At 39.9% G+C, this 16905-nt stretch overlaps 1 protein-coding gene across 4 annotated transcripts in view; it reads left to right on the top strand.

Moving 5' to 3' along the window:
• Window positions 1-15977, top strand: part of CEP131 (centrosomal protein 131) — a 33234-nt gene extending 17257 nt beyond the window's left edge. For 2 of the 4 annotated variants that reach the window (XM_058170053.1, XM_058170052.1), the window contains exons 16-27: window positions 112-228; window positions 908-937; window positions 4038-4140; window positions 4711-4912; window positions 5706-5813; window positions 6320-6437; window positions 7661-7735; window positions 9681-9823; window positions 10789-10966; window positions 11349-11545; window positions 12398-12458; window positions 15631-15977. In XM_058170053.1, coding sequence (XP_058026036.1) covers window positions 112-228; window positions 908-937; window positions 4038-4140; window positions 4711-4912; window positions 5706-5813; window positions 6320-6437; window positions 7661-7735; window positions 9681-9823; window positions 10789-10966; window positions 11349-11545; window positions 12398-12458; window positions 15631-15705 — 1407 coding nt within the window. In that variant the 3' untranslated portion in view covers window positions 15706-15977. The remainder of the gene's footprint in view (window positions 1-111; window positions 229-907; window positions 938-4037; window positions 4141-4710; window positions 4913-5705; window positions 5814-6319; window positions 6438-7660; window positions 7736-9680; window positions 9824-10788; window positions 10967-11348; window positions 11546-12397; window positions 12459-15630) is intronic. The other 2 variants (XM_058170055.1, XM_058170054.1) reach the window with 1 other exon arrangement.
• The last annotated feature ends 928 nt before the right edge of the window (window positions 15978-16905 follow it).

Here is a 16905-nt window from a genome sequence, read left to right as displayed (position 1 = left end):
GAATAAGACGGCAGCTTGATTCCAGGTACCTTCTGCTAGCTAGCTAATGCGTCACATTAGTACAAACAGTGTTGTACTGTTAGTAATACTATCTTGCCTGAATCTCTACAGCTCATCGATGACAAAAGAGCTCTGAATCAGAAATGTGAAGCAGTGGTATCTGAATTGAAGCTTGTGGATCAGAAATATACAAAGAAAATTGCCCAGATGCAAGAGCAGCATGAGTTGGTGAGGAAATGACATTGATATAAGGGTTGGGGGAGCTACAGAGCAACTAGATAAAACATATAACTGGACTTAAGTTGGAGTGAATTTTGCATAATGCAAAGAAAGCAGTGTTTGATCCACTCTGGAGAACATCAACCAAGAGAACATTGGAAGCCACTTGAATGTTAGTAACATGAGAAGACCGAAATACAATCTTTTATATCATTATGGTTTTTCTTCTATCATCTCTCAATATTTCTCAACTTTGTTAACTTTGACATACTTGAAGAATTTCAACTCCCAGAAGTTCAAATCCATATGTCTTAAGGTTGCCAAGATTGAGACGGGTGGATGGACAGACAGACAGACAGACAACTTCAGCTAGGATTTGCTATAAATATTAATTTGGGCCAAGTAACCTAAACTAGCAGGTACTGAGAAGAGTGGTAGATTTTTTTTTAACATGACCCCAGTAAAATTAAAGGTATGTTAGGATTATTCCTGCCTTGAGAAGCACTTTGAACAGATGCAATATTCCCAAATGTTAGCTCTTTCCCTTGGTCAATTTGTTTGATCCCTGTGCTAAGAAGTAATCTACACTCTGCTTAAGCTGTATCCTTGCTTCTTCCCCTGCTCCAAATCTCTTATTTCACACTCCTTCTATTTCCCCATTTCTCTCATCTTTCCTCTTTCTGTTTAGGTCTGGCGCACTCTGGGCCCCCTCTGTGAGGTAAACTTTGTGCATGCTGTTAACTTCAGCTTTTGTCCTTTTTGCTGGTCTAGATCCTTTAAATGTGATTTTTTCATGAATTTCTTAGAGGGTGCTGTGCCTATATCTCTCTTGGGGTATAGGTATGGCAAACATTGCAATTTGGTGCAAAGTGCTTGCTATTCCTTGACTTTGATAATAATGCCCTCTTCAGCTTCCGTATCTAGTACCCAGCTGAACAGGCTCTGGTGTTTATGAAGCAAAGGCAGTATTTCCTAAATGCTTTTGCAATTCATTATTACCAACATGCACGTTGTTTTGATTGGTGTAGGAAAGTGGATAGATCCAGCGTCACATACCAGCCTGTTTTTAAATTTCGGTGTATAGATGTGGAGGTAGATTATAGATATTGATTGTTTTCATGGCATGGATCCAGTCACTTGAGAGACCAACCCCACTGGGATTGGCCCGTCCCATACATATATTTTATGACTGTAAGCTGCCCAGAGTTAACATACGGTAAGATAGGCAGCCAATAAATTTTATAAATAAATAATTTTGAAAGGCATTAAAGATGGCTTGTGAAAGGGATAAAATGATATAACTTTGCATTATAGAAAAGTACAAATACTAGTTCTGTGTGGCACTATATAACCTTTTGGAGTAAAATAGTAGCATTGTTCTTCAGATACAGCTAGTCAACTTTTCATTCAGCAACTGTTCAAAGTTATTGTGTTGTTGGATGAAGGGATTTACAATCTGTTCCCAAAGTTATGACCATTGGACTGCTCCTGTGGTCATGTGACCAAAATTTGAGTGTTTGGCAGCCCATCCATACTTACGGCTGTAGGGGTGCTGCAACTCATCTATCTTCTCCCATCTGTGCCCTTTTGGCCTCCAGCACTCCTATTGACTCTAGCTGATTTTTGCCATCTTCTTGCTCTTCACAGTTGCCCTGCTTTGGCTCTTCACGAGTCAACTGCTGGCCTCATGACGCTTTCTTCTCAAGATTGTGCATGCCAGTTTCCTTATGAGATTTTGGAGAAGTGTGGCCAACAGCTGCTTTGTGAAGGGCCAGGGCAGACACACCTCATCCGTATAGGGAACAAGAAGATAGCAAACATCACCTGGGATAGCCAGTGCAGGGCTGCAGGGTTCTCAGGGCTTCCTGGGGAGGCTAAGGTTTTGTGTTGTGCTGCTGAGGTGGCAGTGGTTTCCCGGGATGGCTTTGCGTCATAATGTTGAGGCTTCCCAGGATGCTGCAACTTTGCCCTGGCTCTTAGGACTTCCTGGAACACTGGCTTTGCGTCATGCTGTTTGGACTTCCTAGGGCATATAGCTGGGGCTTCACACTCTGTATGGCTCAGGAGCTTCTTACAGCCTCAGTGTGTACACTTCTGGAGGTGCTTGCCAGCCCATAAGGCATCATACAGGGCAGCCTAAAGGGCAGTGATGGTTTGGGGAGGAGGAGAGATAGGCAGGTTGGAGGAGTTGAAAGCACTTCCTTACCCTACCAAAGTTTGTGCTGGAAGCGACCAAGCCTTCGAATGGTTTGTACTGGGAAGGGGCTTCAGTTAACGACCAATGGAATGTGCTTTGTGACTGCCACCAAGGAGTGCCGGGACTGCAGTTGCTAAGCGATACGGTCATGTGGTTTTGCACTTTATGAATGCTTTGCTTAGCAACTGAAATTCAGGTTCCATTTGTGATAAACCAAGAACTACATTTATGGTTATTGCCGTAGTAATGTTAAGGGCAGAGGTATCTTGTCTGTTGAGAGACATTCTTAGTTTTGCCTGTTGTTTCACTTTCTTGTCTTCCAGTCTTCCGTCCTGAATGGCAATATTATCTTGTTAGTTGACCTGACCTAATAATTATTTACAAGGAAAATCTGTTTATTTCTTTATCAGTCTCAAAAAGAACTGATAAACTGATTGAAAAACACATAATTCCTTATGCATGCCCTTCCCTTTGCACACATGCCCTTCATTTAATGCTGCAGCAAGATATATATCATTCTTTTCCAAAACAGCTCCTGAGAAAACAATCAGCTGCACTGAATTTGGCACATTCCATCTCTTCAGAAATGTCCCATTTAACTTAGCTTTGGTTTTAAAATGATTAGTCTGCAAGATAATGGAGCTTCATTTTCCTATCTTGCTCCTAATCTGAATATTGATTTATCGTTAAGACTCTCTCCAGAGTGATACAGATCAGACTTGATCTTTTCCAGAGCTCCAAATAGATTGACCCTTACAAAATAAAAGGCTGGGCACAATCATTTGAGGCTGTTGTGGTTTGTTCAGTATTCTTTGCCTCCCAAATTTTAGGAATAAAAAGCTTAGATTCTCTTAATTTTCTTGGCCCAAACTATTGCAATGGAGAAAGGAGATTCACTAGAAGCTCTGTTGTTTAATCATTTTGGGTATGTAAATTTAGAGCTAAAACATTTTAGTTGTTATTCGGAATTCATATCTTGAAATTTGTCTTCTAAAATTGGAGCCGAAGAAAATACCATTTATGTGGCATTATTAAAAAATGATATTCTGAATTAGGTTTTTATTTTAAATATTTATTTAAAATGAATCAATCAATCAATCAAGGTTTTATTTATTATATGGATGTATAATATAAATAATTAAGTATATAAATTACATGCAGAGAGACATACACAAATAATATAAAGTACCATCCTTCCATCCTTCTGAGGTGGGTAAAATGAGGACCCAGACTGTTGGGGGCAATATGCTGATTCTGTAAACCGCTTAGAGAGGGCTGCAAAGCACTGTGAAGCGGTATATAATTCTAAGTGCTATTGCTATATAAACCACCTGTGTGTGTTGTGGGATATGTTTGGGTTAGGGTTCTATAGTGAATTATTTATAAGTAATGTCAACCAATGCTTTGCATGCCTTGAAATTCAATTTCAGAAAATTCCAGGAAGTTCAGTTGGCTATCTTACTGGATTCTTTTTATCCCTTGCAAACAATTCTCCTCTTCTAAAGCAATTCTCATGCATTGCAGATTTATTGAAGAATTGCTTTCTTTCATAGATACAAGATGGAATTTAATGAAAATCTGATATACATCTTGCTTTTTCCCCTTTTTAATTCACATGAAGGAAATAAAGAAGCTGAAACAACTGATGACTGCCACAGAAAAAATCCGCCGAGAGAAATGGATTGATGAAAAGACCAAGAAGATCAAAGAGATCACTGTTAAAGGTACTGTTGAGCTTTCGTTATTTGTTCAGGTTCTTGTCCTGATAGCAGACTTTTTAGTGGAACTGCCCCCAGGTAGAACTATTTCATGAGCATGTTATTTTTGCTTTGACCTTTTAGGTAGGATTGTAGGTCTGATTATTTTTCCCAGTTTCCTTTCTTTGCTTCGGCTCTGATACCTGAACTGTCAGGTATCAGGTTCATTATTAAAGGCAAATATGTTTTGAAATGGCAACATTTTTATAACTAGTTATGGCAAGGAACAATTTACTGTAGTTCTTTTTCATTAAATGTAGTGGGACATTTACATTATATGCTCTCTGGTGTATTTTACTAATGATAAAGATACAATTTCATTCCAATTAAGCTTGGCTCCCAAGTAATGTGATGACTATGTCAGGACTGTACAATGCTTTTAATAAATTTTAATAGCTCCCTTCACCTTTTGTCATCTTTTATTATTACAACAACTGAATCTGCAGGAAGGAGAGGCGGGTTTACAGAGTGGAAATTCTTGCTTTCACACCAACACTTGCAGTCTATAACCTCCCATTTTCCTTCTTCCCCATTCAGGCTTGGAGCCTGAAATCCAGAAGCTCATTGCTAAACACAAGCTAGAGATCAAAAAGCTGAAATCGCTGCATGAAGTAGAACTACTGCAGTCGGATGAGCGTGCAGCTCAGCGCTACATTCGACAGACAGAAGAACTGAAAGAGATGCTGGAGCATGAGAAGGAAGAGCAGGGGCAGCGAGAGAGAGAACTGGCAAGGCAGCGGTATGAAGGGAGGAGTAGGAAGTAGGAAGATGTCCAGCAGGAGAATGAGGATCTTGAAAAAGCTATTTCAGATGTGCAAAGAGGGAGAAAAAGGGGCAAAATTACCCAGCAAGCCGGGAGGGGGGTGGGGACAACGACAACAGGAGGAAAATACGTGTGTAATATTGTGTAATGGGAACACTGTGATGGCGTAGAAGAAAGTGAGGCACTGAATGTGTCTTCATACCTGATAACAAGATGACTTTGTGCGTTCGGTTAGAAAAGGTAGCAGTCCTGAGTGTACGTCATTGGTTTTCTAAGGGCAGAATGGAGAGAGAGGAGAGTTCATATGCCCACGGAGAGGCATCATAAAGCTGTGTGTGTTTTCTTGGTTTAGAAACAGGAATATAATGCAGTCTTGATTGCTAACTGCTGATGTCAGAGGGCTTAATCAAGTACCTAATACCGTACTGTGGGAGGAAAGTAATAGGCAAACAGTGCAGTTTGGATACCATTCTCTGAAAAATGTTTTTATGCGCTGGCTCATGCGTTTGTAACTGAGCCTTTTTGCCAGTTTATTCCATCCTGTCTATTGTAGGGCTTTTCCATTTTGCAACTTCCACATCCCTTATGATAAATTTGGTTTCTCCTCTTTGACGTCTTTGAGGTTTTTTTTAAATAATGATTTTGCAGTCCTCAAAGGTTCCCCTCCCACGTGAGGAAATCTTTGGCTTTATGCTTTCTATAATGTCGGGTCAAGGCAAGGATACTGAAATCTTGCTAAGACTTCCTTTGAAAGGCTCCCTCTGAACAGGTATGAGAAGCAGCTGGAGCAGGAGGAGCAGTCTCTACAGCAACAGCGGCGCCGACTCTACAATGAAGTGGCTGAGGAGAAGGAGAGGCTAAACCAACAGGCTGCCAGGTGAGAGAGAGCTTGTTGGGTTCAGAACTGGTGGGTATGCTGAGCAAGTAGGTATTGACCATTTGCATTGACAAGGCAGTGTTCAGGAAAAAAGAAATACAACATCTTGAAATCCCAAAGGTAAAAAGCACATATATTGTTCCCACATATATCTTCTTTAGTCCTGGGGCTTGGAGAATTTGCAGATGACCAATTCAGGTGGCAGTGATGCATGAACTTTATAGCCTGTTTCAAGAGTATTTTTTTTTCCCTCCACCTTGTATGCAGCATTTTTTCAGTCTAAAGGCTACAGTTATTCTAACATGCTTGGAGCTACACACCAAGTGGCTAATGCACAGGTTAAATTGAAATAATACTGTTAACTTGATTACTTCCAGTGTATGGGAAATATTTCAATTAATAACTTTAGAGTGTTGGTGGGAGCCGCATTAAGACTGTGGGAAATGTATGCACTGGTGCCTGAATTTCAACCGTCCTATTCTGTGGCATTCATCTCTGATTGCCAGGCAAAGAGCTCAACTGGAGGATTTGCGAAAGCAATTGGAAGAGAACAATTCGATTGTTACCAAGGCTTTAAAGGAAGAATATGAGAAAGGGAAGGAAGAACAGGAGCGACGGCATCAGGTCTGTGTTATTTCTAGACTTTCTACATAATTTTGCTGTCCTCTTCATTGCTAGCATTTGAGGTAAACTTACATTTGGGGTCACACAGCCTTTTTCAGCCTGAGCAGCCACATTGAAATATCTCTTGTCATACATATAAGAACATGTATGTTCTTAGATGAACTCTTGTGAGAACTTTGGAAAAAGTGTTATTTGAGCAGGCTGGGGGCCCTTTTTAAATATCTACATCATTACTTTTATTGCAAATCAGTGCAATGCTTGTTTATTTATGTGTACATATTTTTTTTGCTTTCTGCGTTCTTGCAAGGTTCTAGTTTGATCTCTGGTTTGTGTCATTTGTAGCTGATGATCTGAGTAGTTCTTTTTTCACAATATCCTGAGGTCTTGTTGGTTATGTAGGGCTGCTCTCTGAAGTAATGTGTTACTCGGAAAGGTTATGTAACCTGGGTTTATTCTCATTACTTCAGCACATATTAAATGGATAGAATAGAAGAGGGATGTGTAAGGCAAGCAAGATAGAACTAGATCATGTCAAGCTTTTTCGGAGGGTATGGGGGGAGGCTGAAAAAGATAATTCATATATCAGTGTAGGCCACAGGAAACTCTTTTCATAATCTGTGACTGAAATTTGAATCCAGATTAATTGTTTTGAGGTTTGGCTGTTTTGCTTTTCCCCCACAAACCTGCCCCAGCCCTTTTCTTCTTGAGGGAGGGAATTGCAGCTTGATGAGGCTACATATGGAGTGGCATATTACCTCATCAGTTTGACCATGTGGGTTTGAAGACTCTGGAACTAGAAAGGTGAAGCTGGAGATATAGCTGTAAGCCATTTGATTTTAGATCACTCGCTTCCTTTGGTTTATTCTCACTTATTCTTTCTAACCAGAACAATTTAGGAAACTTTAATCTCCCTGTCTCTGTCCCTCTCTCTCTCTCCCCTCCCCTCCCCACTCCCTCTCTTATCAGTGTCAGCCTTATCTAGTTTAAGAAGCAAGTATCTGCTCCCACGTAGCTACAGACCAAGGCTATTCTCAGATTCATGACTTTTGCAGAGTGAGCCCAATTCACTATGTGCCCCTTAGTGAGTAAATTGATAACATCCTCTTCAGACTTACAGCTTGGATTCCTTAGATCGGTCAGGCTTTGTGTACTGGAGATTGGAAAGAGACAGTAAAAATCTGGTCCCTTTCTTTTTTTATATGCTTTTTTCCTTCCCCCTCAAGGTAGAAATACAGACCTTGAAGATGCAACTGGATATGGAGAAGCAGGCCTGGGAGGCCTCTTACCTGAAAAAAGAGGTAATATTTGTAGCTTCCTTTCCTAAGCCTCGGTGGCGCAGTAGTTAGAGTGCAGTACTTCTGCTGACTGCCAGCTGACTGCAATTTGGCAGTTCAAATTTCACCAGGCTCAGGGTTGACTCAGCCTTCCATCCTTCCGAGGTGGGTAAAATGAGGACCCAAATTGTTGGGGGGGCAATATGCTGACTCTGTAAAACGCTTAGAGAGGGCTGTAAAAGCACTATAAAATGGTATATAAGTCTAAGTGCTATTGCTAAGCCACACACTCATCATCCATCAGTGGCTCAGGGGAACCTTCCTGGTGTTGACAAAATATTCCCAACGATATACATGCACACTTGTTAAATATTGATTTACAAATTGATCTCTCATTTGCAAGGACTTGTGAAACTTTTCATGATTGCTTATAGGAAATGTGAGCCCAAAGACAAAGCTTTGAAAAGTTAGCATGGTTCATTACAGAACTAAAACAAATTCAAAATATGTGTATCAGGGGACTTGGAATCATAAATCATACTGATTAGAAAACAGTTTAACAATATACAATAAACATGAAAAAGCCAGTACAGATAGTCCTTGAACTATGACCACAATTGAGCCCAACATTTCTGTTGCTAAGCAAGTTAAGTGGGTTTTGCTCCATTTTGCAATTTTTTTTACCACGGTTGTTAAGTGAATCACTGCAATTGTTAAGTTAGTAACATGGTTAAGTAAATCTGGCTTCCCCATTGATTTTGCTTGACAGAAAGTCACAAAAGGTGATCAAATGACCTTGGCACACTGCAACCATCATAAAAACATGCCCGTTGCCAAGCTTCCCAATTTTGATCATGGGGATGTTGCAACATACATAAGTGTGAAAAATGGTCATAAGTCAGTGTCATCATAACTTTGCATGGTCATTAAATGAATGGTTGTGAGTCAAGGACTACCTGTAATAAAGTAAGAGCCAAAGAAAATGCTATTTTCATCTGAGACAATGCTACAGTGCACCTGTACCATTTCTTTCAGTACTGTTTTTGGAAAGGAGAGAATTGTAACAAAAAAAGAAAGAAAGATAAGAATTGCAGATATTTGGGATGGAGGGGGAGGGGTGAAATAGGAAGAATAGGAGTGACCTAAAAGCAGATTTGGAAATAATTCCTAAGGAAAAATGATAAGGATAAATATTGAATGCAAGTTTTAAGAGGCCTTGCAGAGATTGGATTTGTGGCCCCACCCCAAAAAAACCTTTGAAAAGATACACAGAGAAGATGTTATTTGGTTTATTGAAGATTAATTGGAAGGAATAGGAGTTATTTTAAAAAAAAATGCACGCTCTCCACTCTGTGGAAGTTGGCTTAGCATTTTTGGAAAAAGGATGAAAAAGTGGAAGCAGAAAGAAGAGAAGGAAATTGCTTTTTCGTTTGGACTAGGGAAAGGAGAAAGAGCAAGAATATTTTAGATATTAACTTCATACAATGTATTCAACTTCAACCTGCAAGAGACAGGATACCTCAAAGATAATCCTAAACAAAGTGTTTTATTGAGGCAACCAGATGTGGCTACATCAGCAGGATGTGAATTGATTTAGTCTTTCTTTCAAATATAAGATCAGAAAAATAAAGCTGCACTGGCACAAATTGATGCTTACGCACAACAAAACAACCCATCTCTCCTTTTTGGCTTAAATAAGAAGGTTCGAGTCAGCATAAATATAACTTAACACTATTTCTATTTCTTTGCCCTTAAGCAATGTCTGCCATTTCAGAGGATTTTATAGGGGATTGTGGAAGCATTGAAGTATGGCAACATAACCCATCAAAGGTGCTGGCAGAAGCTTGGGGACATACTGGTACATCATTCTGCTTGATATCCAGTTGCACCTTTATCAAAGTAGAATGCCTTTCAACAGAAGACTGTTGTAACAAAAGGGTGTGGGGGGCTTCTTTTGTGTCCTCTTCAGGAGGCCTGGTTGCTAACTCGAGAACGGGAGCTAAGAGAAGAAGTCCGGAAAGAAAGGGACAAGGAGATTGAGCTAGTCATCCAGAAGCTAGAAGCTGACATGTCTTCTGCCAAGGATGAATGTGAGAGGATTGCAGAGAACAGGTAAGATGCAGGTAGAGGAAAGTCAGAGATGATGGCCAAAGAACCAAGCATTTTCAAGAGCCTCCGTGGTTGGAATGCAGTATTTATTGCAGGCTAATTGTGCTTTCCACTGTCAGCAGTTCGATCCTGACCGGCTCAAGGTTGATCCTACAATCCTTCCGAGTTCGGTAAAATGAAGACCCAGATTGTTGGGCGCAATAGGCTGACTCTGTAAACTTCTTAGAGAGGGCTGGAGAGCACCGTGAAGCAGTATATAAGTCTAAGTGCTATTGCTATTCTGAGAGTGACTATTCAGAATGGCATTTGGTAGAATTTGTAATAAAGCACTGTAATGAGGTTGTGCTTTGTAAAGTTCTTAACAGGAGGCTGATGGTGGTGATACACTTTTTGTACTTGAATCATGGCATGGATACGCGTGAACATCTTGAGCTCTTTGCCCTAAGACTATAAAGAAATTCATTGTGAGCAGTGGAAGTATGGTAGTATAAGACCAGATTGCTTTTGGAAGTGGCTCAGGCAGTCACCTCCCTCATTCATTGAAGTTTATGAAAGGAAAGCAAGAAGAGCACAATCAGAATTGCAGGATTCTGCTATCTCACTGAATAGTTTTAGCCTTCTGTGGAATTGCATTCTTGATCTGGTCTATCTTAATACGGCTGACATTTTCAGGATTTAAAAAGATGCAAATTGTGGCTGCAACCTCAAATAAAGCCTCTCATTTTCCATATCTAATTTTTTTCATGCCATGGTAAGTCCTATAAAGAGAAAGTTGTCTGAACTTATACTGCAGCCCAGATCTGATCCCAGTAGCTGAATAATTTGCCATCGTGCCATTGTATTCTTCGCAATTTGTAAATTCAGAAAAATGGTGCTAAAAACAATGCTGCACATAAAAAGAACTTGGACTCTATACCACTATTGCTCCAGAGAGCGATTAATCAAATAATATTCCTTTCTCTATTCAGAATAAAGAGAATGCGAGACAAATATGAATTAGAGCTGCGGGAATTGGAGCTGTCGGAACGAAAGTTTCAAGAACGCTGCAATGAGCTGAAGGGGCGTTTGCTGGAAGCAGAAAGTGAGACTGTTCGTCTCCAGGGTCTTCTACGCCAGAAGGAACAGGAAGTTGAGGACATCCGAAAGGTGAGCTGACAAAGGAAAGAGGGCTTCTAACTGTGTAGTTTTGTTCCGATGAACTCCTTTCCCCCCAGTATTCTTAACTTTTAGATAAAGCTTCAGAACCTGTGAATCCCATGATATACCTTTCTGGATAACTGGCATTGATCTAGCATTGGTCCATATTCTAAGGACAGAAAGAAATGCTAGAACTGAATGAAGAGAGCATGCATGCTAATTTTAAGCTTTCTCACAGCAATAATCAGCATTTTGGAGGTCGGTAAAATGAGGACCCAGATTGTTGGGGGCAATATGCTGACTTTGTAAATCTCTTAGAGGAGGATGGAAAGCACTGTGAAGTGGTATATAAGGCTAAGCGCTACTGCTTTTCATATGCTTACTGTAACAGGTGAAGGACCAATTAGCTCAGGAGCGCAGCAGCCTTTCTGAGGTTATTCGGCAAGAGTTTGCAGACCGACTGGTGACCACAGAAGAAGACAACAAACATCTCAAGATAGAAATGGCTGAACTTCGTGCCCGTCAGCGCTTGGAGCTGGACAGAGTGATGCGAGACAAAGAGGAGGAGCTGGAAGAGGTGCATAAAAGGTAACAACAGCTCTACTTATCTTCTGTACAGAAGCTTAGTTCTGACCCAAGATCCTAGTGGAGTCTAGCACTGGTCTATGCCACCTGAGTTACATTCCCATTCCTCCCAAGCAACATGCACAAAGCATAAATGATGGCATTGTGCATTTGGCAAGCTGTGTGCCACGATGCAGTTTTAACAAATGAAGCGTGTTTGTGTGTAAAGTAGAGAATGAAAGCTTCCCAGTTAATTTAAAATCAAATGTGTCTGTTTCCCTTACTTATTGAACTTTCAGTCAAAGCAAAGAATGAAGCTAACTGCTTAACTCCTATTTTACACACTTTGGGGTTTCATTGCTTCTCATGTGTGAATGAACCCTATTAAATTTATATAGGAGTGATTCATTCATAGACTTAGGAGGAATATGAAAGCTGTAGGGCTTGAATGGAGACCCTCTGGCCTGCAGGATCTGAAGTGAAGGCATTTCTTCTGAAAGCTTATTGTTATGTGTCCCAGATGGAACACTTCCAAGCACAATCCTATTTAAGCCTCCTTGTACTTTCTTCCCAAAGAAGAAAGACACAAAGCAGCCCAAACTTAAGAGAGCTGAATTGCAAGAGTCCTATCTGGAGTGTCTCCAGTCCTAGTTTTGACCAAAGATTCCAATCTTTATGCTGTTCTGAGGAGTATGACCAGCCAAAAAAAAAAAATCTGCTCAGGGATATAATAGACTGTTAGTTTTTTGCTTGTTCTTGTAAGCTACATGTAGTGCTTATGTAAGCAGAAAGGTGGCGTATACATTTAATGATTATGTTAATGAAGAAGTTGTTGCTCAGTTATCCTCATGTCATCTCATCTGACCTTCCATGTAGAGTGAAGACAGCAATTGTGAAGAAAGAGGAGGCTGTGAACAGCTTTCGAAAGCAGTATGAGGTGAGGTTCTGTAAGCCCTGCCAGTTCTTGTGAAGAATAATAATGGTTTTAAGGTAGGAGAATTCCAAAAAAACAAATGGAGAGTGTTCCATTAAGGAGAAAGAAGCTCGTGAAACTGGCTCATTACAGAAAGGCAGAAATTGGATGAATTGGGGTTTCTCTCTCCCCCCCTCCCACCCTTTCACTGTTTTGTTTTGATGGCCATACGGTGTTTTTCCCCCCTACCAAAGTTTATACCAATGTTTCATATTCCTGGTTCTGAATTTTAAGGTTCAGTCAGATTATAATCATATATTGCTGATACAAATATACTGAAAAACGTTCTGTTATGCTCTGCACTACATCCTAAAACATCTTGAGTCTCCAAAGACCTATTCAAGGGTCCTCTTTGTAGACTTTAGTTCAGCATTCAATACATCATTCCAGACACTCTTCTAACTAAGCTAAACCAGCTACAGGTACCGGAACAGACTTGTAAGTGGATCACAAGCTTCCTAACAAACAGGAAGCAGCAGGTGAAGCTAAGCAAGATCACATCAAATACCTGTACAATTAGCACAGGGGCCCCCCAAGGCTGTGTGCTCTCCCCACTTCTCTTCTCTCTGTATACCAATGACTGCATCTCCAATGATCCATCTGTTAAGCTACTGAAGTTCGCAGATGACACAACAGTGATTGGTCTCATTCGAGACAATGACGAATCCGCATATAGACGAGAGGTTGAACGACTAGCCTTGTGGTGCAACCAAAACAATCTGGAACTGAACACACTCAAAACCGTAGAAATGGTGGTAGACTTTAGGAGAAACCCTTCCATACTTCCACCTCTCACAATACTAGACAACACAGTATCAACAGTAGAAACCTTCAAATTTCTAGGTTCTATCATATCGCAAGATCTAAAATGGACAGCTAACATCAAACACATCATTAAAAAAGGACAGCAAAGAATGTTCTTTCTGCGCCAACTCAGTAAGCTCAAACTGCCCAAGGAGCTGCTGATTCAGTTCTACAGAGGAATTATTGAGTCTGTCATTTGCACCTCTATAACTGTCTGGTTCGGTTCTGCAACCCAACAAGAAAGACACAGACTTCAGAGGATAATTAGAACTGCAGAAAAAATAATTGCTACCAACCTGCCTTCCATTGAGGACCTGTATACTGCACGAATCAAGAAGAGGGCCATGAAAATATTTACAGATCCCTCACATCCTGGACATAAACTGTTTCAACTCCTACCCTCAAAACGATGCTATAGAGCACTGCACACCAGAACAACTAGACACAAGAACAGTTTTTTCCCGAAGGCCATCACTCTGCTAAACAAATAATTCCCTCAACACTGTCAAACTATTTACTAAATCTGCACTACTATTAATCTTCTCATCATTCTCATCACCAATCTCTTTCCACTTATGACTGTATGACTGTAACTTTGTTGCTGGTGATCCTTATGATTTATATTGATATATTGACCATCATTTGTATTGTAAATGTTGTACCTTGATGAAGGTATCTTTTATGTACACTGAGAGCGTATGCACCAAGACAAATTCCTTGTGTGTCCAATCACACTTGGCCAATAAAAATTTTATTCTATTCTATTCTATTCTATTCTATTCTATTCTATTCTATTCTATTCTATTCTATTCTATTCTTATGAGATTTGATTTGATTATTTTAATTTTACTATATTTTGTAAATCATAAGATTTACAAAATATAGTAAAATTAAAATAATCAAATCAAATCTCATGAGAGCATAACAGAAAGTTTTTCAGTATATTTGCATCAGCAATATGATTGCAGACAAGCCTGGTCACAAAAGGAACATTCCATGTCTGGAACCCATATCACATTTCAGACATCAATACAATTGAACGTGTCCAGAAATATTTTACAAGAAGAGTTCTCCGTTCCTCTGAATATAACAAAATACCTTATGCCACCAGACTTGAAATCTTGAAGTTTTTAGAAAACTTAGAACTCCACCGCCTTCGACAGGACCTATGTTTAACTCAAAGAATCATCTATTGCAATGTCCTTCCTGTTGAGGATTACTTCAGCTTCAATCACAACAATACAAGAACAAACAATAGATTTAAACTTAGTGTTAACCGCTTCAGTCTTGATTGCAGAAAATATGACTTCAGTAACAGAGTTATTAATGCTTGGTACACACTATCGGACTCTGTGGTATCTACTCAAAATCCCCAAAGCTTTAACCGAAAACTGTCTACTGTTGACCTCACCCCATTCCTAAGAGGTCTGTAAGGGGCGTGCATAAGAGCACAAATGTGCCTACCGTTCCTGTCCTACTGTTTCCTTTCATTATATCCAATTTATATAGTTATTACATACTTATACTCATATATATGCTTATATATTATATAGTTACTTCATGCTTATGCTTATATATACTGTTGTGACAAAATAAAATAAATTAAAAAAAGGGTTTAATCCCACAAAAATATAGTTTGAGATCATTGGAAGAAGGAATGCAAACTTAGATGTCTTTATTTGCCAAGAAGTGTAAATATCTGGGAAGAACACAGGCTACCTCAGTCTATTTTGTCACTAATAATTATTAAAAGTGTCAGTTTTGGAAAGGACACCTTAGAACAGGAGTGTCAAACTCCAGGCCCGTGGCCTGGATCCGGCCCGCAGGGTGCTTAGATTTGGCTCGCAAGGCCACCCTGGAAACAGCGAAAGACTGGCCCGCGGGGCCTCTGCCAGCAAAAATGGAGCTCAGGAGAGCCGGGCGCGGCCTCCGAGCTCCATTTTCATTAGCAGAGGGTTGCAGGTGGCCGTCGCAGTCGAAAACAGACCCCAGGAGAGCCACACATGGCCACCCTGAGATCTGTTTTCGCTGGCAGAGGGCTATAGGAGGCTGTCGCGGCCAAAAATGGAGCCCTGGAGGGCTGTGCAAAACCCCCCAAGCTCCATTTTTGCTGGCATGAGACCGTCACGGCCGAAAACTGATGTCAAGCTGGCCATGCCCCCCACCCCGTTTCCCGATGTGTCCTGATGCGTCCCTCAATGAAATAGAGTTTGACATCCCTGCCTTAGAAGGTCTTTGTTGCAACAACATCTTCTCTGAAGTGTAGGGCTCTTTAGATATAGTAGAGCTCTCAGAGTTATCACCCTTTAAGTGAGTTCTCTTCTCATTGCAGGCAGCCATGAAGAGGGCAGAGCATCTGGAATCCCTCTTGGAGCAGCAGCGTAAGCAGTTGCTAGCGACCAAGTAGCAACTGAACTAACCCTAACCAGTGGGGTTGAGCCAAATGATGGTGCAAAATAGCAAAAGAAAATTGCTTGTTGCAGTTCAAAAAATATGAAGTCAAAATGAACACTAATCTGTTTGTTGGTGGGGATAGGGGTAAGGTGTTTTTTTCCCCCCCTCTGATTATTTTTTTAACTTGTTCTGAGATCTGTCCTGAAGAAAATATCTGGAAAAAGATGATATTCCATTTCTTGACATTGTATTTTAAAAGTAAAATACAGCTAATTTGTAAATTGATTGTCTAGAACTGTGTTTTTCTCTTCCTTTGGTCAGAATATAATAGTAACTTTTTAATACTTCTTAATACTCATCTAATGTTTTTTATAATCTTCTCTATCTAACCATGAAAACCATAAATCAGAAGGCCATTTTTTTTTCATTTTTACACAAAGTCCCTATAAAAGACAATATCATCCTTATAATAGTAATTTAATCAACCAGACAAGTCAAGGACTACCAGTGTCTAGTTTTAGGGTTTGTGTGAAGAACAAATCACATTTTAGCTCGTTTGTGCAGGAATATTGAAAATTCAAAAGAGTTCACATATTGATATGTAAGATATCTCTAACCTTTGAAGTATAAGTTGTTTCTTTTTTGTTTACCTATATACTATGAGTATTCTTTTTGGATACAATATCAGTTTCTTTACGTGATGGTTTAAAACCATAACATACAAGTTTTTTGACACAGGTTCCAATTATGGACACTGATTTGGTATTATGAAAAATGTCAGGTGTGAGAAATCAGGAGCCAGGAAAGAGTTCAAAAGCAGTACGAGATTATTTCATGCAACCTATGCACAAGGGTAAAGGCAAATTGGCAACTGACTGCAAGGGGACTTAGGTCTCTTACAGAAGGGCATAGGGACTCCAAACTGATGGTGTGTTTGACCATGCCCTCCGGCTCAACCTTGTCATCTCGTACAAAAATAATTTAAATAAAATAGAAATACAGTAACATGAATGTTGTAGTATAGGGTATTCCAGTGATGCTATGATCTCCATAATTTACACATTATAAAGGAACGAGGGAATTAAATGAACATTCTATTTCATGTTTTGAACAGCTCACAAAAATAGAGGAGACTATTTTCTAGACACTATAAATATGCTAGGGAATATTACTCATCAAAGCATTAACTGAATGTCCTGCTTAGCAATTCCCT

The sequence above is a fragment of the Ahaetulla prasina genome, chromosome 2 (genome assembly GCF_028640845.1).
Source record: "Ahaetulla prasina isolate Xishuangbanna chromosome 2, ASM2864084v1, whole genome shotgun sequence".
In the NCBI taxonomy this organism is placed as follows: domain Eukaryota; kingdom Metazoa; phylum Chordata; class Lepidosauria; order Squamata; family Colubridae; genus Ahaetulla; species Ahaetulla prasina.
This window is presented reverse-complemented; position numbering and strand designations above follow the sequence as displayed.